Source organism: Lynx canadensis, chromosome D4 (genome assembly GCF_007474595.2).
Source record: "Lynx canadensis isolate LIC74 chromosome D4, mLynCan4.pri.v2, whole genome shotgun sequence".
NCBI lineage: Eukaryota > Metazoa > Chordata > Mammalia > Carnivora > Felidae > Lynx > Lynx canadensis.
The window spans coordinates 86,326,794-86,352,126 of NC_044315.2; the positions used below are offsets into that span (position 1 = coordinate 86,326,794).

Below are 25,333 nucleotides of genomic sequence, written 5' to 3' on the forward strand. Positions count from 1 at the left end.
ATGGCGGGGGCCTGGGATACTCACGCGTGTGCGAGTAGATGTACCAGAGTGCAGCGGTGAGCAGGGCCCCGATAAGGAAGGCGCCAAAGGTGATGCCCAGCACGGCGGGCAGGACGAGGCCTTTGTCTATGCGCGCAAGGGAAGGGTGGCCGCAATCAGCACTGTGGCCTCCTCCCTGGCCCCCTACCCTGTTGTGCCGGCCAGGAGCACAGATTTGGGGAGGTGGGGAGGTCAGCCCCAGCTCTGCCACTGACTCTGACTTCTCTGAACCTCAGTCTCCTCATCTAGCAAATGGATTCATCATACTCATGCCTGGCACTAAGCCATGGTTGTTCTGACCGTTCACCCAGAGGGCCCAGCCAGGCCTTTGGTCCATGCCTCTGCCTTCCAGGGCTGATGGAGATGCGTTTTTAGGGAGAACAGATGGTATAATCTGAGCCAAGAGTGAGTGAGGCCTGGGAGTGCAGAGCCTGCCCCACCCTACTGTGGGACCTTGGGTCAATCCCTGCGCCTCTCTGAGCCCCGTACTACGGTCGTGATGGGCCAGGGCACTCTGTTCTTGGGTTTTCCCAAGCCTCGTTCCATCGACACTCTGGCCTCCTGTGTGACTATGGGCCTCCTCTTGGACCTTTAAGCTCCCATCTATGCAGTGGGGTAATTAGGCCTGCTCTCTTGGTATGGGCTGGGGTTGGGGGCTCCATCCTGGCCCAGGTGGGGTGGCAAGGAAGCAGGTGCCCCCCCCCCCCGACCTCTGTCCCCAGTGTCAGTGACCTCCTCTGCCTAGTGGGGTCCTGGGCCCAAAGGGAATTAACAAGGAGCCTGGAGCGTGCTGGGCTGAAGGAACATCCTCCACATGGGGGGGGCCAGCCCCATCCCAATGTGCCTTCTGCCTCATTTGATTCTAGGACCCCCCACCACGCACACACACCCAGCAAGGTCAGCTAGCAACCATGGACATTTGGAAGATCTAAATGCCTGGGATGTGGTCCACAGGGTAGTCAAGAGCAAAGACTTTCTATCTAGAAGATGCGGCGTGAATCCTACTCTAGGCTTCTGGGGACCCTTCTGCCCTCCTCCCAGGGCTGCTCTTTCTGGGGTCCTCTCTGCATGTCTGTGCCACACCCCTCTGGGCCATCCAGCAGGCCCTACTCTGGCCTCAGCCCCCGGACCCTAGAGGGACTCACCAGGCAGGCCAGGGCTGACGATGTTCAGACGCATAGAAATAGTCCTGTGGACTTCCTGGAGGAGGAAGAGAGAGTGGTGAATGAATGGCGCAGTCTTTGCAGGAGGCAGCTTCAGGGCTTGTTCCCTGGCTCTGTGATCCTGGCCTGTCACAACGCACCCTGGGGCCTTGGCTGTGGATCCCATCCCACCACTTTCTAGCTGGGAGCCTTTGGGTAAGTCCTGGGAGATCTGTACTGAGGGAGGATGGATGGCCCTTTGCTGCTACTGGGATGTCCCCTGGGAGGCTCCTGACTCCCGTGAGGATTGTGGGGTCACTCTGGCCTGCATCTGTGACACTTGTCAACACCTGGGAGAAATGAGCCAGGTCAGCCCAGAGGCCCATGCCCACTGAGTCTAGGGTGGAGAGGCCCACTCAGGAGTGGCTCAGAGGCTTTCCTAGCTTCATACAATCAGAGAGGTTTCTAATCCTGGAGATCCTTCTGTGTGCCAGGGCCTGGGGGTGTGTGTGTCCAGAGCTGTGTGCCTGAGAACGGGGATCCCCACCGGACGGTGAAAGAGAAAATCAGAATTTTGTGTCCTTTATCTTAACCCCTCTTTGCTGAGACTTGTTTAATGTAGTGGCATTGGTGACTGCACCGCATGGAAAGAGGGCTAAGTCTGGGTGGGTAGGTTGATGGATGACCGGGTGGGATGGTAGGAGGCTGCTGTCTGGCTGGTGGAAGGACTACGGATGAATGACTGGGTGGGATGATGAGAAGTGTCAATTGATGAATGGATGGCTAGGTGGGATGGTGGAAGGCAGGATGCATGAACATAGATGGGTGCTGGAAGGATGCATGGATGGAAGAAAGGAAGAATGAGTGGTTGTTGGAAGGATGGATGGTGGAAAGATGAAGGGAAGAAAAATGGCCAAAGAAAGGAAGGATGGATAGGTGGAAGAAAGAAAGGAAAGATGGGAGGACAGATGGTGGGTGGATGAATTGGTGGAAGGACAAATGGATGGATGGATGGAATGATGGATGATGGAAGGAGGGCCAGACAGACGGATGGATGGAAGAACAGATGGGTGGATGGTAGAAGGATGAGTAGATGGAAGGATTGATGGATAGATGGAAAAAAGGAGAGATGGATAGAAGAAAGGAACGATGGATGGATGGAAGGAAGGATGGATGGGGGCAGCAGCAAATCCTACTAATGTCCGAGATACAGCAAAGCCATCAGACGGCAGCAGGGTGGCACAAAGAGTACCCTTGGTAGCCAGAAGCCACACGCCAGTCTGGTTCTGCCCCTGGCCAGCTGCTCCCATAACATCCCTTCCTGGAAATCCCGGGCCCGAAGCCACCCTTGAAGCTGAGCTTGGCTCAGCCTCCACTCACCAGGGACCAAGTCCTCGGGCGCAGGGTTATGGTGCAGCTGAGGGTGCCAGTCGTGGGTGTGGGCACCATGTAGCCACGGAGGAGGAAGCTGAAGCGCATGTCACCACCAGGGCCTGGGGACAGCAGGCTTACACAGCTGCCCTTGGCTACCTGGCTCTGGATGAGCTCCACGGTGTCCGCGTCAGGCCCCAAATCCAGTTGGCAGCTGTCCAGCTGGAGCATGAGCTCAGGGATCGATGGGGACATGCTCACCTGCAGGGGGAGGCGAGAGTGATGAGGCATGGTCAGTTACTCACCCTTGCTCTCGTGGAATAAGCCAGATTCATTCTGGAGCTCCACCCCAGCGATAAGGACCGCCCTGGGTCTGCCTGGAGCAAACGAGGAGGAGAACACCTTCCACCCAGTGTCTCCCCCTCCCCCACGCACCGTGCTGGCTGCCTCCTCACACACCTTCTCTGAACTAATGGTGGAAAGGAAGGTTCTAAGGATCCCGGGAGTGGGCAGGCGGAGAGGTCAAGGCCAGTACCTGCACAAAGCCTTGTTGCCCCAGCTCGATGGTGTTGGAGGCCTGGAGGAAGTGCGGGCTGAGATACAGGCCCAGCTGGAAGGAGAGGCCCTCCATGTTGATGCAGTGCACCTTTTTCTGTGGGAGACAGGAGCGGGGGATGGTCAGTCTGGGAGGCACCCAGCTTAGGAAGGTAAGGAAGGGGTGCGGGTGGGGGTGGGAGTAGGAGCCATGGTCCCAAGTTGCGGCCTGACCCTGATTGTCCCCCTTAAAAAAACAAAAAACAAAGCTAATATTTATCAAGAACTTGCCCTGTGCCAGGCGTGTGTGAATGGTTTTCCATGTGTCTGCTCGGTGACTGTTCACAGGCACCCCCGTGGGGGGGATCCTTTCTTACACCCCTGTTTACAGACATAACTTCTGGGCCCAGAAAGCTTAGTGGATTTGTACAAGGCCACACAGCCAGTATGTACTAGAATCCTCTGACTGGAGAGGCTGAGAATGTAACCCCAAACAGTACTGGGGGAGACTGAGGTACACTCAAGATAACATGGCTTGCCAGGATCGGGGCCTGAGTTTTCTGAAGCCTGCTCCCTCCCAGGCCAGGAAGGGGCGCCAGGACCCTGAACCAGATGGGTTAGCATGGTAACCATCCATCTCACCCGTTGCGGTGATGAACTCGACAAGAGGTTGATGACCACCTGCAGGAAAAGAGCCAAGGTCAGAGCCACAAAGTACCCCAGAGGGTACTTTCCCACCCAAACCACCCATTTAATGGATGGGAAGACTGAGGCAACCGATGGCTAAGTTTGTCTTCTACTGAGCACCACACCACACTCTCCCAAAGGCCCTTCAACCTGGAAGGTCAAGGAGGCACCAGCTAAGCTGGCCCAGATACCTTTCCTGCCCATCCTAGTTCTTACCTCATTACTGACCACATTGTCTGTCACTTCCGTGCCACAGCTGGAGTAGGTGCTGCGCAGGACAAACTGTTCATCTCTGTCCTCAGCCTGGCAGCTGGGGTCCCAGAAGGTCAGGCTTGTGATGGTGCACCTCAGAGTCTGGGCCAGGATTGGAGGAGGGGGGCACCGTCAGGAGGCATGGGGCTCTGGGGCCTGCCCGTCATACCCCCAGCACCAAGGACTGACATAACCCAAGGCTCCCAAATCAGCTTCTCCCGTCTTCATTTTTGTTAGATCTTACACCACACCATTTAAGTCTTAAGACTTTTCCTGGGGCTCAGTTAAGCATCTGACTCTTGATTTTGGCTCAGGTCATGATCTCAGGGTTGTGGGATCGAGCCCTGTATCAGGCTCTGTGCTGAGCGTGGAGCCTGCTTGGGACTCTCTCTCCCTCTCTCCCTCTCTCCCTGCCCCTCCCCTACTCATGCACACATGCACTCTCTCAAAGTAGATAAACATTAAAAAAAAAAAAAAACAAAAAACAAAAAACTACACTCACTTTTGTACTTAGCCTTGTCCTAAGTATATCTATGACATCATGAGCTTGATTTACTATTTGTTTTTCTTCTAATATATATAGTTCAAATAAATGCAGCACTATTAAAATTTAAAACATTAATTTGAGTTCTACATAAAATCATTGCCCACATCCCAGGGGCGTGTAATCCCACCAGCATAACCCAGTCTCAGAACCCTAGACTCTTAGACGTGGGGTTGGCAAATTTTTCCTATAAAGGGCCAGATAAACAGATTCCGTGGGCCATGTGCTCGCAGTTGTAATTACCAAACTTTGCCATCATAGCCTGAAAGCAGCTATAGAAACAGGTGAATGAATGGGCTGTGGGGTAGTAACACTTTATTTATAGAAACACAGAGGACCAACGTTCGCCACCTCCTCTCTTAGAAGAACCAATCTTAGAATTTTTCAGTCACACTTGTAGGATCAAAGAATCTCGGAGTCTTAGAGTTGAGTGAGCACCCGAATCCAACTAACTCACATCTACTCCTCCAGAATGCCACTCCTGACTGCTACTGCCCCCCAGATGCCCAGAGCCATCTTAGGAGATAATAGCCCACCAAATAAAAATGACTCTGGGTCAAGCCGCAGTGACCCATAGGCCTGGAATTCAAATTCTGCACGCTGACCACATTTCATAAATCAATGAGAGGGTAGGACGCTCTGTGTTGGGGTAATTCTGTTCAGACCCTTTTCTTTGTATTTTCTTCTACATGGATGCTGTACTCAGAAAATGTGCAGGTGGGTTTTTTTTGTTTTTGTTTTTGTTTTTTGTATTTTTAACAAATGGCATCATACTGTCCACCCTGTAGCTTAGTTTGGTAAGTATAAATCATAATATATATTTCTCTATATTTCTAGATCTAGCACATTCTTTTGAATTGTCATGTAACGTTCCAAAGATTGATGGATTACAGTGTACTCATCCAGACCCCTTGGGTTGGGCAGCAGTAATGCCAGCCAGATAGAGGCAGAGGGGGAGAAGAGCGGGGCAGCAGACAGGTGGCGATTCGTATTGCCCCTGAACCCCGCAGCCCCCCCCCCAAATTTCCACATGGACCTAACTACAGATTTAAGTGTCACTCTCAAAATCCCTGAGAACATGGGTGATTTGTCGAGGCCCCGGCAAAGATTTCCTGCCTCAGGCTGGAAGAAATCCCACAGGGGAAGATGGGCAGCTAGGATGGCCCAGTGTTTTTAAGTGTCCAAAAACAGGGGCGCCTGGGGGCTCAGGTGGTTAAGCTTGATTTTGGCTCAGATCATGATCTCGGCTCAGGTCGTGATCTCGCGGTTTGTGAGTTTGAGCCCCACATTGGGCTCTGCACTGACGGCACAGAGCCTGCTTGGGATTCTCTTCCCTCTCTCTGCCCCTACCCTGCTTGCACTCTCTCAAAATAAACTTAAAAAGGGGCGCCTGGGTGGCGCAGTCGGTTAAGCGTCCGACTTCAGCCAGGTCACGATCTCGCGGTCCGTGAGTTCGAGCCCCGCGTCAGGCTCTGGGCTGATGGCTCGGAGCCTGGAGCCTGTTTCCGATGCTGTGTCTCCCTCTCTCTCTGCCCCTCCCCCGTTCATGCTCTGTCTCTCTCTGTCCCAAAAATAAATGAACGTTGAAAAAAAAAATTAAAAAAAAAAAAAAACTTAAAAAAAAAAACTCCAAAACTTTAAAATGTCCAAAGACACAAAAATCACTGTAGCCAGAATTTAGAACAAGGTTATTTCAAGTAAGAATAATGGACAAAGCCCCCCCCTCCCTTTTTTAAATGTAAAATGCTTATATAAAAATCATCAAGAAAAACACTGAGCTACCTTGATAAAGAGCTTAGGTCACATGGAGCCGTGCCCATACTACTAATCAAAGAATTAAAAATTGAAATAAGAACACCATGTCCCACCTCTCGTTGGCAAAGTTTTTTGGAATTTTTAAAATTCTATTTTATTTTTATTTTTTAAGGAAGCCCTATGCCCAGCGTGGGGCTTCAACTCACGACCCCAAGATCAAGAATCACATGCCTCACCAACAGAGCCAGCCAGGTGCTCTGGCAAAGGTGTTTTGTTTTGTTTTTTGGTTTTTTTTTTTTGGTTTTTGTTTTTTCCTTAAATCATTGTCTGGAGAGAGAGTCAAAGTGCTCCCCTAAACCAGCAGTGAAAACTAGAATCTTTTGGAAAGTAGGTTGGCAACAGGTATCAAAACTTAACAGAATATTCAATCATTTTGACCCAGAAATCTCACTAATGTGGAAATCTATCCCAAGAAAATAATCCTATGTAAAGAATGCACAATATTTTCTGCGCATTTATAACGTTGCACAACTGGAAGCAATCTAAATGTCTGACAAGGGAGGAAGGGTTAATTATGTCATGTCAATATGATGGAATATGCGCTCATTAAAGTGATATTAAGTACATTCGTCAAAGTTAAAAATACGTGAAGTGAATATAGCAGGAGACAGACAAGTGCATTGGACAGGATTTCACCATGTAAGAAATCCACAGAGAACATGTTTGAGAAACACACTAAAATATTGGTGGCCACTGTCTTTGGGCAGGAAGACTGCGATTTTCTTTTCTGGTTTTTCACATTAAAAAAAAAAAATCCAGTGTTATTTTTATAGTAAGTGCCTTGTTCTTCAATCTGGTGGAGATTATGTTGTTTAAAATATTCTGTTAAATGACCCCTCAGCTCAACCTGCATTTAGGATTAATTAATGATGACTAACTACTATCTGCTTTTTTAAGCGTTTCGTTTTTGAGAGAGAGAGAGAGAGAGAGAGAGAGACAGAGCATGAGCGGGGGAGGGGCAGAGAGAGAGGGAGACACAGAATCCGAAGCAGGTGCCAGGCTCTACGCTGTCAGCACAGAGCCCGACGCGGGGCTCGAACCCACGAACCGCGAGATCGTGACCTGCGCCGAAGTCAGACGCTTAGCCTACTGAGCCACCCAGGCGCACAGGACCCCCAAGATTCTTGGCCTAAAGGAAGGACCAGCTCTGCTCCCTGGGGCTGGGGGGTGGGGATGCCCTTACCGAGATGAGATCTTTCTTGAGTACCAGAGTCATGACGCCTTCGGAGCACTTGGGCTGGATCAGGGACAGGAGCAGCTCCTGGTTGCAGCTCTCCTTGGGAGGGGTGGTCTGGACAGGTGCCGGAGAGGTCTGCAGCTCACCACCTGCAGGGCAGCAGAGGCCGGCAGGCAGTCAGCGCTCCCTGTGCGCCAGGCACCAAGCGCTTCGGTAACTAGCCGCTCAGTCCTCAGGCGGGGCACAAGGAAGACAGGGGACAGGAAGACAGGGCTCCCCTGGGCTGACGCAGCGGCCCCGTTCACACAGCGGCCAGGGACACTTTCGCTGTCCCGGGGCCACTGATCCAGGGAGAGGGCGAGGGAAGGGAGGAGGGTGCTCACCGCAGCTGCGGGCCTGCAGCGAGACGACACTGGCCAGCGGGAGCTCCACGAACGATGCCACCACGCTGGCGTTGAGTCTCCGGGCCTCCCCCAGCAGGCCTTGGGGTGTGTCAGGGAGCACAAAGCCGCGGATGTTCTTCTCTGGAAAGATCTTGAAGGAGTATTCCCCAGTGGTCTAACAAGAGAGCAGGGAGCCACAGCCGCAGTCAGGGGGCAGCCTGGCAGGGGCGCCGCAGGCCAGCCAGGGTTATGGCAGGCCTCAGTGCCACCGTCCTTTGCTCCTACGGTTTCCTCTCTGCCTGGGCTACCTCCCCTCATCTCCTGGCTGCTGTTTGTCCTTCACATCAGCTTGGGGTTCACTTCTCCAGGAAACTTCCCTGACCCTGTGGGCTGGGGTAGGGGCCTCCCGAAGGGATGATGGAAAGCTTCACGGAGGAGGTGCCATCTGGGTGGAGGTCTGAAGGAAGAACAGATAGTGCACAGAGGAAGAAGGTGGATGTGTGAAGGCTCAGGGCTGGGGTGCTAATGCGGGGAGTTTGGGTTCCCTCTTTGGAGAGCCCCTGCGAGGCCCGCGCAGGGCTGTCTGCGTCGCCGAACAAGACTCACCCAGATCTGCATGTTGTGGTTGGCGTCGATGAGCCAGGACACATAGGGGGGCCCTTGCAGGATAAGCACAGCGTCCGGATCCCCCGAGGCACAACGCAGTTCCACCTTCACGGTCACTGTCCGGGGCCTACAGGGAGACAGACCCCGGCGTCAGCGCAGGGCAGGAATGCGGGGTTGGGCGGGACCTGATGGAGACTGGCCAGGAGGGGACCAGGCCTGGGGTCTGGTGGGCAGCGATTGAGGGCTTTCGCCTGGTCTCTGTAGGTCCGGGGGGGGGGGGGGGGGGGGGATGGGCGTGGAAGTGGGTGGGGCTCAGGTCCATAAGGGGCGGGGCCCAGAGATAAGGTGGCAGAAACAATACTGTTACTAGCCAGGGGTGGGGCTTGATGCGGACGGGGGGCCTGGGGCGGGGTCAGGCACGCTTACCTGTCCTGGGTGCCTGGCAGGACCCTCACGATGTGTGCTTCCTTGTGGCCAGGCACACCTTCCAAACGACAGCCCCGGACAGAGGCCGGAGTGAGCGGCTTCCATTCGAGCATGTGGCCCATGTCCATGAGGGGTTCCAGGCTGCAGGAGGACGGTGACCCTGGGGCTGTGGGGACAAGCTCACCTCAGTTCCTCTCTGGAGCAGCCTGGCACCGCTACACAGTAAAAGTGGGGTGGGCAGGGTGGAGCGGCAAGGAAGTGGGGTGCCTGGGAGGACCGGAGTTCAAGTCTCCCCTCCACCACTTACTGCCAGGTGACCTGGGGCAAATCCCCCCGGCCTGTTGCCTCATCTGTCAACACAGGGGTAATAAAGGCATGAACCCATGGCTCAGGTTAGGGGTGCAGCCCAGCAATGACCAGCGCATCACCTCACTTTCTTCTTTCTTTTTTTTTTTTTTTTTTTAACTTTCTTCTTTCTTACGGCATTTACCATGACCTGAAATTATGGAATGTATTCATCTCCCCACCACGGTGTTGGCTCCAGGATGGCAGGATCTGGGTCCGTCTGCACAGACTCCCCAGATGCCTAGCATAGGACTGAACACATAGTAGGTGCACAATAAACAATGTAAATGTGCTGCTTTCCAGGTCAAAAATTACTGTCCCCTTAGAGCACTGACTTGCTCTATGTGACCTGGGGCAAATCACATCCCAGTTTGGAGCTTTAGTGTCCACATCTGAGGAACGGGTCAGAGGAATTCACATTTTTTTTTTCCAGAGCTGAGTCCTGAGTCCAAAGAGGCTGCTGGGGGAAGCTGACCTTGGTCCAGACGGAGGAGGATGCTTTCAGGGTCGTTCAGCTCAGCGACAGATGCGATGGGGCCCTTTGTATCTGCCCAGTTGAGGAGCTGACTCTTGGTGGTGAGGGGTGGCAGCTTTGTGGTGTTGATTCCTGGGTGTCCTTGGAAGATGACCATCTTGGGGTCCTGGGAAGACACGTGGAGGCTCAGAGTGCTGTTCCTGGGCCTGAGCCCCCTCTGTTCCATTCAGGAGGTTGGGAGGTGACTTGGGGAGGCAGCCAGTTGGTTAACTGGAGGAGGCAGGGCTGAGAATCCCGAGCCTGATAAATCTGAAGCCCACTAATTGACCCCCTGCCCAGAGCCAGATCTGTCCCATCTCCCTCCCATACCTGGGGTGCCGGATGGACACGCATCTGTGTTCATTCACCTGTTCATTCAAACACCACCTCCCCCGCCTTCCATAGTGTTACTCATTCAACCTACCCTTGTGACATTATGTGGCTAGGGTCTGTGAGGCACAGTGTGTGCCTTGCCCACCCCCGCATGGTGCCAGACACATAGTAGGCACTGGGAAACATTAATCTGACTTTGTGCCCGGGCCCTGGGCCCAGCACCGGGGATCCTGACGTGTCAGATTTACGCAGATACCCAGCACATAGCAGGTTCTCTTTGTGCCGAGGGAAGGGAGCAAGGAAGGAAAGAAGAAACAAACGAGTAAATGAATGAATGAATGAGAGACTAAGGGATTGTCCCTGCCCTGGGGGATCTTACCGCCCAGAAGCCAGTCATGCCTCAAGTCATTTGAAACAACGGTAGACGGAGGATGTTATTTAACAGACGCAAGGGAGCAAGACAGGTCTCTGGAGGGACAGGGATGGGAATCGGGAGGCCTCTAGCACCTCACTGCTCTACTGCCCATGCCTCAGGTGAGACCCTGGTGGGCCAGGGGAAGGAAGCAGGGAAGACTTCCTGGAGGAGGTGTTCTGTTGAAGCCAAAAGGATTCAGAGGGGCCCCAGACTCAGGAGTTCCTTTGCATTCCATCTTCAAAGCCAGGCGCATCGCTCTGGAACAATACCACCTTAAGGGCTTCAGGCTAGATACTAAGGGGGACTGCCTGACAGTGGGGGTAGGCAAGACACCACAGAATGGTCCACCTAGAACGGAGCAGGACTTAAACGAGGGAACAAAGTGATGAGCGCCCGGGTGAGGATCCCAGCCCCCATGATAGAAGGGCTGGGGCAGTGGTTTAGAGCTGGAGGAGAGGAGGGACCTTTACCCAGTCTGACTCTCAGGGTCATCATCTGTAAAATGGGAATGTAACAGGGATTAAAGGGCAAGGCGTTTGTCAATTGCCTGGTGCTGGGTCAGACCCAGAGGCCCGAGCCCCAAACCCTGCTGCGGCCCCTCTGGTGGAGTCCCTCCACCCGCTCAGGTAGCTGTGGCTGGGACGCCAGCAGCTCCGACAGTGCCCCACCCCCATCTTGAGTATTCTTAGTTGCAGGGAGGAAGGCCTGGCCTGGCCGGAGCCAGCCACTACTGCGACCTTCCTGCCAGGCGGGTGCATTTTCGTGTTCCCTGCGTCACCCAGGGCCCCGCCTGCAGGGCCCAGGAACGGGAAGGGGAAGGGGGGGGGGGGCTGCAAGTCAAGGCGGGGAGGAGGAGCCCTGGCAGGCCTGGCTCTCCACGGGGCCTTGATTTACCCCACGGGGAACAGAGGGAAGTACCACATGGGGCTGTTCGGGCTCTGCCCTCCTGATCGGTGTCCGTGGCTCCCCGGGCTTTCAGGCTGGCCCTCTCCCTCTGGTGCCTGGGGCCAGCCTGGCTGCTTCACCCCACCCCCAACCGCTCTCGTCTCTGGGCCCATCTCCCAGGCAGCCCTGGATCTGGGTCTGTCTGGGTTCCCAGCTCCCCTCCTCCTCCTCTGTCTGTGGTTTCTCTGAGTGTCTGTCTGTCCCTCCCACAACATGCTGCCTCTGCCTAGTCCCATTTTTCTTTCTGTGTCTCTCTCCCCCTGTTATCTTTGCTGTTCACCCCCACCCCTGCCCTCCACTTTCTCTGGCGGTAAACAGCAGCTGCTCCCATCTGGGGGCCACCTCCCAGGGCCTTCCAGTAGGGGAGGCAGTGCCCACAGGCCACCCCACCTCCTCCAGCCCTGACCCCCGCCCCCTTGCTGTGGGTCCCAGCCAGTTGACCTCCTCTCTGGTGGGTGTGCCTGACACTTAAAACCTGAGTTTTTAAAACATATTTTTTTTCTCCAGTGTAGGCCATGCTCATGAGAGCAAATGTTGCAAATTCAACAAAAGCGTAAAGAACAAATAAATACCTCTCTCAATCCCACTTCCCAGCCGTAACCACTATTAACACATTGTTAGGTTTCCTTTTCCTTTGTACATAAATGTTTTCAAGCAGATCTTGTACCTTCTTCAAAGACAGTGACCAGATTACTTTACGGGATGTCACTGAATCCGATCCTGCCACCGGACAGAAGGGAAAACAGAGGTGATGCAAGAAGACTGGAGCTGGCCGGGGTTGCCCGTCACCCTGACTCCCACGTCCGGGTTTGGAATCTTTACCCCAGACCCTGCCGCCTTTTGGGCTCTCTCATCAGGGCCCCATGGGATTCGCCAGGCAGGGCCCGGGTGAGTAATGTCAGAATGAAAAGGAGAAGCGGGGCTGCTGGGGCAGGGGAGCCCGGCCCACAGAGACGGACAGCAGGGGCCTCCGCCCAGGTTGGAGGTAACACACTCACGAAGGCCAGGTTGAGTGGGATTCCTGGGGCCTGTAGCCGCAGGAGCACGTTCTTGTTCGCGCTGAGGACCAGGAGCACCTCTCGGGGCCACGTGCCATTTTGCGTGGACTTCTGGATTTTCAGCTCCAGCTCTGACACCTCCTAGGGTGGGGGCAGAAGAGGGACACGCGCAGCAGTCAGGCTTGCTCAGCCTGTAGCAAAGAGCTCAGCTGTAGCAAAGTCAGCTTCCCCTCCCCTCTCCCTGCCCCACTGGGCTGCCCGTCTCCCAGCGCCCAGAGCCGCGCCCGGCCTTCGGGAGATGCTCAGGTAATATTTGCTGAGTGAACGAAGGCGATTAGTCTCATCGAATCCAAAGAGATTTTTAAAAAGGCAATAAGCCCGAACTGTATCCGGTAGATCAAAGGTGGTTGTTTCTATTGAGCACCTGCTGTATACCAGGCCTGCAAGCATCTGTGTGACTTAGCGCCCTGTGCCCCTTCTCTGTTCCTAGGCAGCCATGCTGAGGCACCCGCCCCTTCCCAGCTTGCGGTGTTCCTGTTTGCCTTACTATCTTGAAGCACTAAAATGCCCGTATTTTTGTGGCTGGAACGCCAGCCTTTTGCTAGAAGACGAGGAAGTTGAAATCATTTGTCTTGAGAGGTACCTACTGCATGAAAAGTTTTAATCTCCCGTGGTGTATGCAGTTAGAACGCTTTCGTAACCACAACCGCATCCACAACAACGCTTAACACTTACGTGGTGCTTACTACGTGCCAAGACTGTGCTAAGTGTTTTGCATACGGACTGATCTACTCACAACCTGAAGAGGTAGGCAGCATTGTTCTCACTTAATAGACGAGGAAATGCACAGAGAGGTAAAGTCACTTGCCCAGGATCACACAGCACTAAATACGGAGCTAGGATACGCACTTGGACAGGCCTCGCCTCTCACTTTACGGCCCCACATTCTTCTGTACCTCCTTATTCCCAAGAAGAAAAAGGACACGGCGATCCCCAAGGCAAAGCTTCTAGTGAAAGACCAGCACCCTCAGCCCTGCCCAAAGACTTTCTGAGCCAGTGAACGGGGGGCTGCTGAAACCGAGGCGGGGACGTGCCTCAGGGGCCCCACCAAGGACTCACGAGGACAAAGATGGATGGAAACACTTCACTGGAAAATGAGCTCCAGCCGCTCTCCAAAGCGGGCAGTCTCTACACGGAGATAAAACCTAACCCCTTAAACCTCCTCATACTTCTCCAAAGGGAGAGCGGTATTTCAAGATGAAGACATCAGTGGAAAGTTTTAGATTTCACTTCCAATTATCTCCTGGCCATTTCCCCAGCTGATGTCACAGAGCCAGAGAGCGCGCTGCAGCCACTGGAAAAATCTGCCCAGAAGTATTTCCGTCAGTCAATAATGACACCATAGTCACTCTTTGTTTGTGACTTTGCTCTTTAAAACAAAAGAGCGAACGATGTGATTTCATTTTCAACGTTTCACAAGTAGCTCTTCCATTTTAGTGAGCTGCTGAGGTTGGCTATCTTTGAATCACGACTTTTGTGCGAATTTATACAGCAATATATATTTCTAATTTATATTTTATAAGATCACATTTTTGATCTGTGTTTTCTTTTATAGTTGATTTATTGAGAGAGAGCGCGAGCGAGCAGGGGAGGGGCGGAGAGAGAGGGAGAGAGAGAGAATCCCGAGCAGACTCCACGCTGTCCGCACAGAGCCCCATGAGGGGCTTGGACTTGTGAGATCAGACTTGAACCGTGAGATCATGACCTGAGCCGAAACCAAGAGTCAGATGCTTCGCCGAATGAGCCACCCAGGCACCCCTCGTTTAATTAGCGTTTTCTAAAGGGTTTATAACATTTTGGTTTTTGAAATATCTTTTAAAATCAATTTCGTAAAATATTTATGCACCCTAGGGGTGCCTGGCTTAGTGGAGAATGGGACTCTTGATCTCAGGGCTGCGAATTCAAGCCTCACTTTGGATGTGGAGATTACTTAAATAAAACTTAAAAAAAATAGGTATACATTCTAAACACCTTAAAAGTTAAACGCTGGGTTTAATAGATTTGGGGAAACTATGAAATACAAATCTAAATGTCAGAACTGACATTTTGTTCCGGGATTGTGATCTCTATCTAAAATTGTTGTTTAATTAATTAATTTAAAAATTGAAGCATAGGGGCGCCTGGGTGGCTCAGTCGGTTAAGCGGCCGACTTTGGCTCAGGTCGTGATCTCGCGGTCCGTGAGTTTGAGCCCTGCGTTGGGCTCTGTGCTGACAGCTCGGAGCCTGGAACCTGTTTCGGATTCTGTGTCTCCCTCTCTCTGACCCTCCCCCGTTCATGCTCTGTCTCTCTCTGTCTCAAAAATAAACGTTAAAAAATTTTTTAAAAAAATTAAAAAAGAAGGAAAAAAATAAAAATAAATAAATAAAAATTGAAGTATAATTAGCAGACTACTTGAAATTAACCGGAGCAAAGGGAGACCCACCTCCGCGGTACAGCCGACCCGCCAGAATCTTTGAGAACGGAACTGCCCTCGCCTCCTTACCCTGAATGTGTGTGTAATCACATCTGTTTGCACAGCTCTGTGTGGCTACTGAACGCCGTTTAACTGTACCCTCTAAACGGGCAAACTTGACCTAGACGAAACGGTTGACAAAGCAACTGACTATCGGTAATTTCACGTGGTTCAACTTAACCTGTGCCTGGCCCTGTACTGAGCAGGCGACATGTGCTCTTGTGAAGCAGAATCGGGTATTTATTCTCCCATTTTACGGGTACAACACCACTGTCTAGCCCCATCTGTCTGTCCCCACCCGAGGGAATGACCTTTGGGGCCGCACACAGCGAAGAGATGGGCCCCGTGATTTGGAGACGCTCATCCGCAGGGATGAGATCTGTCCTCTGCCCCTTGCCGGGCATCCACGGCCCGAGAGCTCGGCAGGCGACAGAAAAGCTGGGAGGGCACCCTCGGAGCTGGCAGGAAAGAGCCCTGGGAACCCTCATTCTTGCCGCTGCTTGGCAACTGTACCTGCTCCCCTGTACCTCAGTCTCCCCACTTGGTAGGACGGGGCTGGGAACAAATACCAGGTAGGGTTCTGGATAAAGGAAGTGAAAAAAGAGAAGTGGAGGTCAGCGTCGGGTCACGCCAAGGGTGAGGGCATTAAGAGACTGACACTTCGGGACATTTGTCACGACACACTCAGCTCTCCACCCGCCACTCAGTTACCACCACGTCCCTCCTTGTACGGTTGGGGACTGAGACACAAAGAGGGGGAGCCACGGGCCAGGGCCACACGGCGAGTGAGCGGCGTGGAAACTCAGGGAGTCGGGAAAGCTGGGCTCCCTGGGGTCTCGGAGCTCCCGGACCTGGCCGAAGTCAGCTGGTTCCCAGAAAAAACCGGTTGGGTTTCCACAGCAAACATTTCCATCCCGTGACCCTGACTCATCCCTGCAGTCCCTCATACGCACACGGACTTCCCTCTTCCTTCCCAGCCCAGAGCCCAGAGGCAAAGGAAAGGGGTCTGCCTTGCCCCCCACCTCCAGGTTCCCCGTCTCCTGAATGACATCCTGGGAATTCAGGGGAGCCTCGTGGAAGTGGGCAGGCCGGCCAGCCCCTCACTCCCAGCTCCGAACCGGGCCAACCCCCGCCCCTTCCCCGAGTGGGTGGGCGGGAGACCGAGTTTCTATTTTTGTGCCAGTGTCCCACAGATGCCATTGTTGGCCCAGCGGTTGGTGGCGGGAAGGGGGGATTTCGGTGAGGAGGCCCTGAACACTAGTAGCCACTTATAGAAAGTTGCTTCCAGCAATTCTTCTAGGAGTGGAGCCTTGGGGCTGCCTGCAGCCCCCACCCTCCTAGGGCCAGACTGGAGCCGGCCAGATTGGAGCCAGCCGTCCCTCTGTCCAGCCCAGCAGACTCAGATGATACGCACAAGCGGGCTGGCAGGGGAAGGGGGGGTCAAAGCCAGACTGGTCTGATTTCAAATGCAGGCTCAGGCGTTCACCTGTGACCCTGGGCAGTCACTCTTCTTCTCTGGGGCTCGATTTCCCGATCTGGGAAGTCGGCTGAACGATAACGCCCGCTTCACAGACTGGTTGAGGGCTCAGTGAGATTCTGCTTCCAGAGTGTGCTGGCCAGTGCCTAGCTAAATATGCAGCAGCGGATGGCTTTCGTTCCCTGCCTTTTCCTCCTGGCCCGCCCATCCCGAGTGCCATGGGTTGGGGCTGGGGAGGTTGGCATTAGAGGTGGGCGGCAGTTAGCTGGAATTGCCTTGGCTACATCTCACTGTGGCATCCCCTCTCTGGGCCTCACTCTTCCCCTCTGTGTAGTGCGGAGTGGGGCTCAGCGATGTTCTAGTATTGCGTGGCCGCTGGATTTCATCCTGCCATCTTGGGTGGGGGCGGGCGGCCCAGTGTTTGGCATTCCAGGAGTCATAGTCTCTAGTCAGGTGGACACAGAGGGGGTTTCCAGACCCCCCCTCCCCCCCGCCCCAGGAGGGACCTACTACTTTCCGACGCTGAGGGCCCCTGGTCAGCCTATGCTCTCCCCACTTCCCCAGTTCCATTTGCCAATCTGAGAGGCCAGTGCTGGGCCCAGCCTGGGGCTTCTGGGCTCTTGAAGGGGCACAAATCTCTCCTCCAGGAGCTTGGCAAACACCCCCTAAACAACCAGAGATGGACAGCAAGTGGCACCACGAACCCCTTGGGGTGGTCAGTCAACAAATGTTCACGTGCATGTATATTTCTCCTTCCTTCCTTCTTTCCATTATCCATCCACACACCCATCCACCCATCCACCCATCCATCCAATATTTACTTCCAGTCTGACCCTGAACTTGACACTGGGGACACAGCAGTGAGAAAGCAGACTATCCCCACTCAGCCTGTTTGGCTGCTGCCCATTCTGTGCCTTTCCACCAAACTTGCCCCTAATATCTGTAAGGCCTGGGTTACGACTACAAATGGCAGCCCCTGGCTTCCAGCCCGCCCTCCTTTCTTTTTACCTCCTTCTCTTCACGAGTACGGATGTGGGCAACGCAGCCCGAATGCCCAAGCTCTGCCATGGCCACCCCCTACACACAGCCACTGTGCCCATCCTTTAGGTCTGGAGGGGCTTCTACTAGTCACGCAGTGCCTCCGCTGGAGGGTGGGACGGGAAAGAGCCCCATGCAGCCTCAGGAGGGGGCTCAGCACACACAGGGCAGGGAATTCTGGAGTCCGGGTACCCAGAGCACGGACTCGGGGGACGGGTACAGGCTCCACGTCCCTTTGACCTGCAGCTACCCTATCCCGGGGGAGGAGCACAACTGGAAGAGGGCCAGAGAAGAGCCATTAATTGTGGGGCCTGAACAGGGGTCCCCATTGCCCCCGAGTCTGAGAGTGACACTGCCCTCCACGGCCCTTCACAGCCTCTCAGGATGGTAGCCCAGGGCCCCTCCCGCTCTCATTCTCTCTCTCTCCCTGCCTGAGCAGCCTTGCCTGCCCCTCTGCTCAGGAATGAGTCAGTGCAAGAGCCCAGCAGGTTCCGTCTGCTTGGGGGTGGGTGGGGTGTCTTTGGCCACGGGTTTGCCCAGAAGTAGGGTGAATCAGCAGCTGCCCCAGCTCTGTCTGGCTGCCTGGGGTTTGTTAGGAGGACAGATCGGTGCAGTCGGTCTGATGGGAATCGCTGAGACACCAGGCCGGTTTCCTGTCTCCGCGGGTCAGGATGTGACCCCGGGCCCCCTCCCGGAATCCAGGCTCCGGCCTGCCCTTCGGGGACCCGGTGAGATAGAGCCCCTGCCCAGTGGCCCCCTTGTCTGTCTGCCGCAGACCTCTCTTCCCCGAGCCGCTTGGCTCCCCCAGCTCATCGGCTGTCCACCCGCAGGAAGTCTGAGGATTCAGACGCTGCGCAGGGGTGGACGGGACAGCCGTTTCTGCGTGCCAGGGTTTGAAGAAGGCGGCCACGGGTCGGGAGGGCTTGGGCTGGTTGCTGAGATAGCCGCCCCCCCGCCAGCCCCCTGCCAGCTCATGTTTCTGGCCTCTAGGCCTTTGCTCCTGTGGGGCCCTCTGCCTGCAATGCCCTTCACCCCCCTGTCTGGCTAGACGCCAGGAGCCTTTCACTAATGCCCCTTTCCCTCCACAGCCCCACGTTGCCGATCCCATTACTCAACACCCGGGGTGCTGATGCCCACCTCTGCCTCTCCTAGCTTGGGATTGGCTCGATGGCAGGGGTCACGTCTGCTTTCTCTCTGCACCATCAATGCCTAACGCTGGCTGGGCACAGAGTAGGCACCTGTCGATGGCTGGTTGTCGGGCGGTGGGGAGGGGGGGGCTATCAAGGACCCGATCCCTGGGGGCCTCCCCAGGGAGAAAGGGGCCTTCTGGGTCACAGCATGGGGTCTGGTGGGATTCACTGCCCCTACCTCAGCCACCTGGTAGCAATAACCTTTGGGGATCAAATTAGTTGACTGATGGGACGATATTCTGGAAACCATAGCATACCCGGCAAGACTTTTACAGGTGAGACACGGAGGCCAGAGAGGAGGCATCATAACAACAAGCAGTGCTACCGGGCAGGCCTGCACTCGATATTTGCCTGCCCCACCCCACTGGATTCCCACCGCCCCCGGAGGTGCTGTTATGGGCCCCGTGTTTCCCGTGGAAAACCAAGGCCTTAGAGAGGTAGCCCAAGGCCGTGCTGCCCTGAGCTGTGAAGCCGAAGTTCAATCTGAAGACTGGTTCCAGAACCTGCGTGCTTCACTGTTACATCAAGGTCACACAGCAGTGCGTGCATTCATTCATTCATTCATTCAATCATTCATTCACTCAGCAGTTATTTGGTATCTGTCAGGCCCTGGGCCAGATCCTGACACTCTGTGATTCCTCGGTGAGTCCCCGAGCCCAAGAAATATGTGTGAGGGGCTCCTGGGTGGTTCAGTCAGTTAAGCATCTGACTTTTGGTTTTGACTCAGGTCACGATCTCACAGTTCGTGAGTTCGAGCCCCACGTCAGGCTCTGCGCTGACAGCGTGGAGCCTGCTTGGGATTCTGTCTCTCTATCTCTCTCTCTCTCTCAAAAAGAAAGACACAAGGGGCGCCTGGGTGGCGCAGTCGGTTAAGCGTCCGACTTCAGCCAGGTCACGATCTCGCGGTCCGTGGGTTCGAGCCCCGCGTCGGGCTCTGGGCTGATGGCTCAGAGCCTGGAGCCTGTTTCTGATTCTGTGTCTCCCTCTCTCTCTGCCCCTCCCCCGTTCATGCTCTGTCTCTCTCTGTCCCAAAAATAAATAAAAAAAAAACATTGAAAAAAAAAATTAAAAAAAAAAAAAAAGAAAGACACAAACATGTAAGAAATAGGTGTGTGTGTTGGAGAGTGAGGAGAAGGGGCCCCCTCTGCAGGCCAGGCACCGTGTGGGGTGCTGGTCAGTGACATCCAAGGCTGGAGCGCCAGTCTCCTGAGCCCCAGCTGTCTCCACCACCCCCTCAGACACACATGCCTGGCAGTCTTGGGGCTTGCAGCGTGGCTTCGCGGATTAAAAGCCAGACGCCCCAGGGACTGAGTTTTCTGGAAGAGGCAGAGGGTGACGGGAGATTCTGTTGCCGTGAGCTCTAGGATGGCACGAGTGACCCTGGCATTCTACTGTACCCCTAAAAACCCTCCGATGACTGTCACTGCCCACGGGATAAAGACCAAACTCCTTAATATGGTGACAGGGCCTTCTCACCCCCGCCCCCATCCCTGCCCCAAAGGTGGACAGCAAGCTCCCGCCACGGCGAACCACATTTGGACCCTAACCACGGTCCTCACCTGCCTGTGCATTCACTCTGTGCTCTGCTCTTCCCTAACGCCTCCTTCGCTCCATGAGCTCCTGACCATCCTTCGTGTCGTTGCTTCCTCCAGGAAGCCCTGCCTAATCCCACAGCAGTTGGAGTATCCCTGCCCTGCTCTGCCCTCCCCAAGAAAGCACCAATCACCCGGATCCTGGCTGACTGTCTACACATCTGTTTCCCATAGACCTGGGCACTTGGCAGGGGGCTTTTCTCTGACTCTGGCGCCTCGTTGAAAGATTAGGGTTGGGGGAGCCCAGTCACCCGGAGGAGGTACAGAGACCTGATCATCAGAACAAACAAAACGAACTTCTAGAGGGCAATCTTATTTTCCATATCATCACCAAACTTGAAAAAAATTACAATGGCTACGAAAACCCTATAACATGTGCTTGGCGCTATCTTGGCTTGGGGATTATCGAGGCCCGCAGTCCCGGTGGCAGGCAGGGCGGTGGGGAGCAGGCCCCCCCCGATATTGGTGGTCTGGGCACCCTCTTATCACCACACAAATGCAGGGCAACTTAACAGTTTCAGGGGCAGCTTGGCCACAAGTTCACTGAGCTGACACCACTAAATCGCTTTCAGAACCTGAGGCCACATCAGCCAGGTGTGGCTACCGGCCCAGGCAGGCCAGATGCCCACTGAACACACACCCAACTGGGGAGCCAGGTGACAGCCTAGCGTGGTGGGGGCTCCCAGAATCTAGTGTGAACTGTGGCCTGGGGCATGTTGCTTTGCCTCTCCAGGCCTGTTTCCTCCTCTGAAACGTGGGGGTAATAACAGACTCTGACAGATGGGCCCTTGGGAGGCTTAACGCACATAAGACGTTGAACTCAGGTCCTGGCTCTTAATAGGTCTCTAACAGTACCTAGCACACAGGACGCCTCACACAGAGTCTGGCACAGAGTTTAGTGCATAGTAAGCATTCGGTCGGTGTGCTATTATCATTAGGAGGGACTTAAGCTAACGCTGGACCTCAGGAGGGGTCTCAGGAGGGACGCTGGTCTCCAAGGTGGCATCACCAGCCGTCCAATCTCTGTGGGCTGTCTGGCCAGGTCATAGATGTTCAATGAGGGACATTCCAGGGAGGGGGATTTGGACTCCACGGAGGGAAAGCCCTTCTCAAAGCCCAAGCTGCCCGGAGGGGAGCTCAGTCCACCGAGAAGCGTCAAGATCCTCACCGTTGCAGGTGCACAGGGGGTGGCTCACCTGGTTCGTCTCACTGCTCACGTGGTTCTTCTCCACTCAGTGGCCAAACCCCCCTCCCACCTGGGTCTTGTGGCATCCAGCAGACCTCTGTGATGCTGGCCCCAGAAATGTCATCCCTTACCGACCCTGTGAGATGCCCACGTGTCCCTCCTGGCAGGGGCCCTGGTGAGGATGTGACCCACTGCTCCAGGGACAGCCACAAGGAAGGCCCCCCTCATCCCCTTGGCCCCGGGCCTTTCTCTGGGGCCCCACCCGGCCCTGCCAGCAGGCGCTTACCCTTGAGGACTCCAGGAAGAGAATGTGGACTTGAAGGGTAGCATTGGGGACCTGAGCCACGCAGCCCTCGGGAACCCGACTCGTGACGTATGTCACCTCGGCATCCACAGGCTGTAGGTCACAATGGACAGTTTCTGCAAGACCTGTTGGGGAAGCACAGCCAGAGAGAGCCCCAGATAAGAATAAGGTGGTGACAATGTTCCCACTCTCTGAATGCCTACTGGGTGCTTGGCACCGGCTGAGGGCTTTATTACCTTCTCGCAGCTACCCTACGAGGTGGATATCATTATATCCATTCCACAGATGGAGAAACTAAGGCTCAGAAAGGAAAAGTCTCTTGCCTGAGCTCACAGTGCTACTAGGGGTTGGGTTGACGGAGAAAATGCAGGATGCCCAGTTAAAGTTGACTAAAAAATGATTAATTTTTAGAAGTATAAGCATATCCTAAATATAATAAAATGGGACATATATTTTTTTTCATGTTTATTTATCTATTTTCGAGACAGAGAGTGAGTAGGGGAGGGTCAGAGAGAGAGGGAGACAGAATCCCAAGCAGGCTCTGCGCTGTCAGCACAGAGCCCGATACAGGGCTTGAACTCACGAACCATGAGATCATGACCTGAGCCGAAATCAAGACTTGGACGCTTAACCGACTGAGCCACCCAGGCACCCTGGGACATATTTACACTAAAATTTTTTTCATTGTTTATCTGAAATTCAAATTTCACTGAGCCTCCTATATGTTCATTTGCTACATCAGGCGACCCTTGCTATGCGGAAGGGCTCACGCATGCACGCACGCAAGCCTCCAGGCTGGCTCGCTCCAAAGGGAGACGGGGCCCGAGATCAGGAGAGGAAAACCTTCCCTCCCGTGCCTCAAGGGGGCTGGGAGGAACGAGGCAAGGAGGGTTGAGAGTCTCCTGGCCCCGAGGGACAGAGGGAGCCAGAAGGGCGGCCCAGGTTCAGAGGGCGGCCCTGGGAAGTAGGCCTGGGCCGCAGAGCCTGCCGCTGGGCCGCCCGGAAACGCAGGTCCTGAGGGAAGGGAATGGAATTTCACCCTGACCCAGCAGAGGAGGAAGAGGAAATGAGGCCCCTACACCTCGTCCTAAGGAATGTGCCGGGGAAGGGGGGGCTCCGGAGGAGGGAAGGAGGACAGAGAAGGGGAGACTGTTTGGAAGTTTGTGTCTCCATCTTGTCGCGCTCATTTCCTGTTTTCTTGGAGATCAAAGATGGGCGCGGAGGGACTGGCCGCACGTCCAGCCGTCGCCAGCTCAGAGGAGGGGGGCTAGGGAGGCTTCTTCCGAATCCCAGGCTATTGGACCGTCTTTGTCTAAGCCAGCCTTGCTGGGCTCAGGACCCCCAGGGGGAAGAGAAGGACTCAAGATGGCCGTCCCTGGTCACGGCAACACCATCCACCGGCCGCACGTTGAGAAGGAGAAGTTCAGGACGAGGACGTTTGGCTGCTATGGGGACCCAACCTTATACGTCCTTGCCCTGGCCCTGTCCTATGTGCAAGAATCCGAATGCAAGCGTCATATGACATTTTGATTGAAGGCAAGGTCCCTGGAGCCAGGCCGACCTGGGTTTGAATCTCCGGCCCGGGCTTACTGGCTATGTGGCTTTGGTAACGATTTCACCGCTTTGGACCTCATTTTCCTCGTCTGTGGAACGATAATTAGAACCCACATAACCCGTAGAGGTTATGAGACAGGGCATGTGGCATTTCTTTTGGTTACAGTTATTTGAGTGACTTCTGTCACTGGAGAAGAACGAACTGCATGAGGAGGTTGGGGTGAGGTGGAAAGGGCAGTCTGCAGGTGAGGGACCTCTGACAGGGAGGTCACTGGTGCCTCAGGCCAGCAGACCTCCTCTCCCCAGCAGATGGGAGGGCTGACCCCACCTCCTGCTGTCCCACCCCCTGGTGGCCCACTAGGCCCCTCAGTGCTCTCTCTCCCACTGCCTATCAGCAAACACAGACTTGGTCCAAACCCTTCCTATACAGATGGGAAGACTGAGGCCCGGAGAGGCAGGACGTGAGCAGATCACACGGCACATGGCTAACCAGGCTGGGCCTTGGACCCACCTCTCCCCACAGTGACCTGGGGTCTGGCCTGCAGATTAACGCGGTGCCTTCCTCCTTTCCTTGGGACTTTCCCTGCCCCCTCCCCAGACTTCCAGGAACCCCAGTTCCTCCTGGATTGCCGGGCCACCCGGGGCCACCTCCTCCATGCCGTCAGCGGGAGAGGCCACAGGCCTGGCCATTATGTAATGATCAGATAACGGGCCAGGCTGGGAGATCAGATAAGAGGTCCATTTATTTTGGGGCCTTTTCGAATCCTGGCTCCCCCACCCCGCAGACGAGAATGGGGAGACAGGCGGGAGTATGACGCCCGGGCCTGTCTCCCGGAGCCGGAGGCGGGCCCAGACAGAGCTGAAAACAATCCCCTGGCACCAAGGGAAACGCCAGGGCCTCCCGGGACCCGGCTTGGAGGAGGCGCCACTAGGGGCCTGGGTGACCCGGCCTGAGCGAGAGACCCAGGAGCCACTTTCCCACCTCTGTCCCCTTCCTCCTCCGCCCCACCCATGAGCATAGAGCCACCCCGGCACCTTGAAAGGCCACAGAGAATAATAATGGTCGAGAAAAGCAACTCCAGAGTCAGACAGCCTGGGTCAGACCCCAGCCCTACCCCTTAAAAAAGATGGTCACCTTGAGCGAAGGCCTAACTTCTCTGAGCCTCGGTTTCCCCGGTTGCAAAACAGCTTTCATCGTGCTTACTGAGAGCCAGGAACCATTTCGAGGCTGCCCAGGAGTTTCATTCGTTGGATCCTTGCAGCAGGCCTACAGGTGGGTACCGTTATTGTAACCACAGGACGCATGGGGAGATGAGATCCGCAAGGTGCAAGAGTTTGCCCGAGGTGGCCCAGCTATTAAGTGTCAGAGCCCTGTATTTGTACCCCGGGCGAGCCGGCTCGCGCACCCAGCACCCACTTCCCAGCCGTGTGGAGAGCCTGGTGCCCCGTAAGCACTCTGAACACACTAGTTGTGATTATTTCCTCTTCCTCGGTCACCCATCCACCCTTTGCCCCTTTCAGGGTCCGATTACAGCCTCACAGATTCCCCAGCTTCCAGCCCAGCCACCCCCCAGTGACGCCCCAACGCCCCCTTCTCCCTTCTCCAGTCTCTCCCGTGGCCCAACGCCCTCAGGGTCAAGTCCACACCCCACAACCTATCACGGAATTGACAAGGGCAGGGATGGGATACATGCCAACGTTCAGGTCCCGATTCTGCCAGCTCCCAGCTTCCTTTCCGTGCCTCAGTGTTACTATCTTCACAATGGGGATGACGGTAATCACGACACCCTCCTCATCCACTTGCTGAGAAAGTTGGTCAGAGGACGCCTGCCCGCTAAGCGGGCTCCTGATGTGCGGGGTTGCTCAAGACCGGGCAACTGCTCTCATGATTATTTATGCCCACTGGGGAGACGTGAGCTTTTTCTCCAAATACACCTCATTCCCTGCATCAGC

The 25,333-nt window shown here is 54.8% G+C and overlaps 1 protein-coding gene across 1 annotated transcript in view; it reads right to left on the reverse strand.

The window, feature by feature from the left end:
• ENG (endoglin) overlaps nucleotides 1–25,333 on the reverse strand; it is a 31,587-nt gene that overhangs the window by 868 nt on the left and 5,386 nt on the right. The window contains exons 2-14 of the mRNA XM_030293147.1: nucleotides 21,809–21,951; nucleotides 12,527–12,667; nucleotides 9,797–9,962; nucleotides 8,977–9,142; nucleotides 8,551–8,677; nucleotides 7,945–8,119; nucleotides 7,568–7,710; nucleotides 3,990–4,127; nucleotides 3,729–3,767; nucleotides 3,088–3,204; nucleotides 2,562–2,813; nucleotides 1,185–1,239; nucleotides 25–126 (exon numbers count right to left, since the gene is read on the reverse strand). Of these exons, the coding sequence (XP_030149007.1) occupies nucleotides 25–126; nucleotides 1,185–1,239; nucleotides 2,562–2,813; nucleotides 3,088–3,204; nucleotides 3,729–3,767; nucleotides 3,990–4,127; nucleotides 7,568–7,710; nucleotides 7,945–8,119; nucleotides 8,551–8,677; nucleotides 8,977–9,142; nucleotides 9,797–9,962; nucleotides 12,527–12,667; nucleotides 21,809–21,951 (1,764 nt within the window). The remainder of the gene's footprint in view (nucleotides 1–24; nucleotides 127–1,184; nucleotides 1,240–2,561; nucleotides 2,814–3,087; nucleotides 3,205–3,728; nucleotides 3,768–3,989; nucleotides 4,128–7,567; nucleotides 7,711–7,944; nucleotides 8,120–8,550; nucleotides 8,678–8,976; nucleotides 9,143–9,796; nucleotides 9,963–12,526; nucleotides 12,668–21,808; nucleotides 21,952–25,333) is intronic.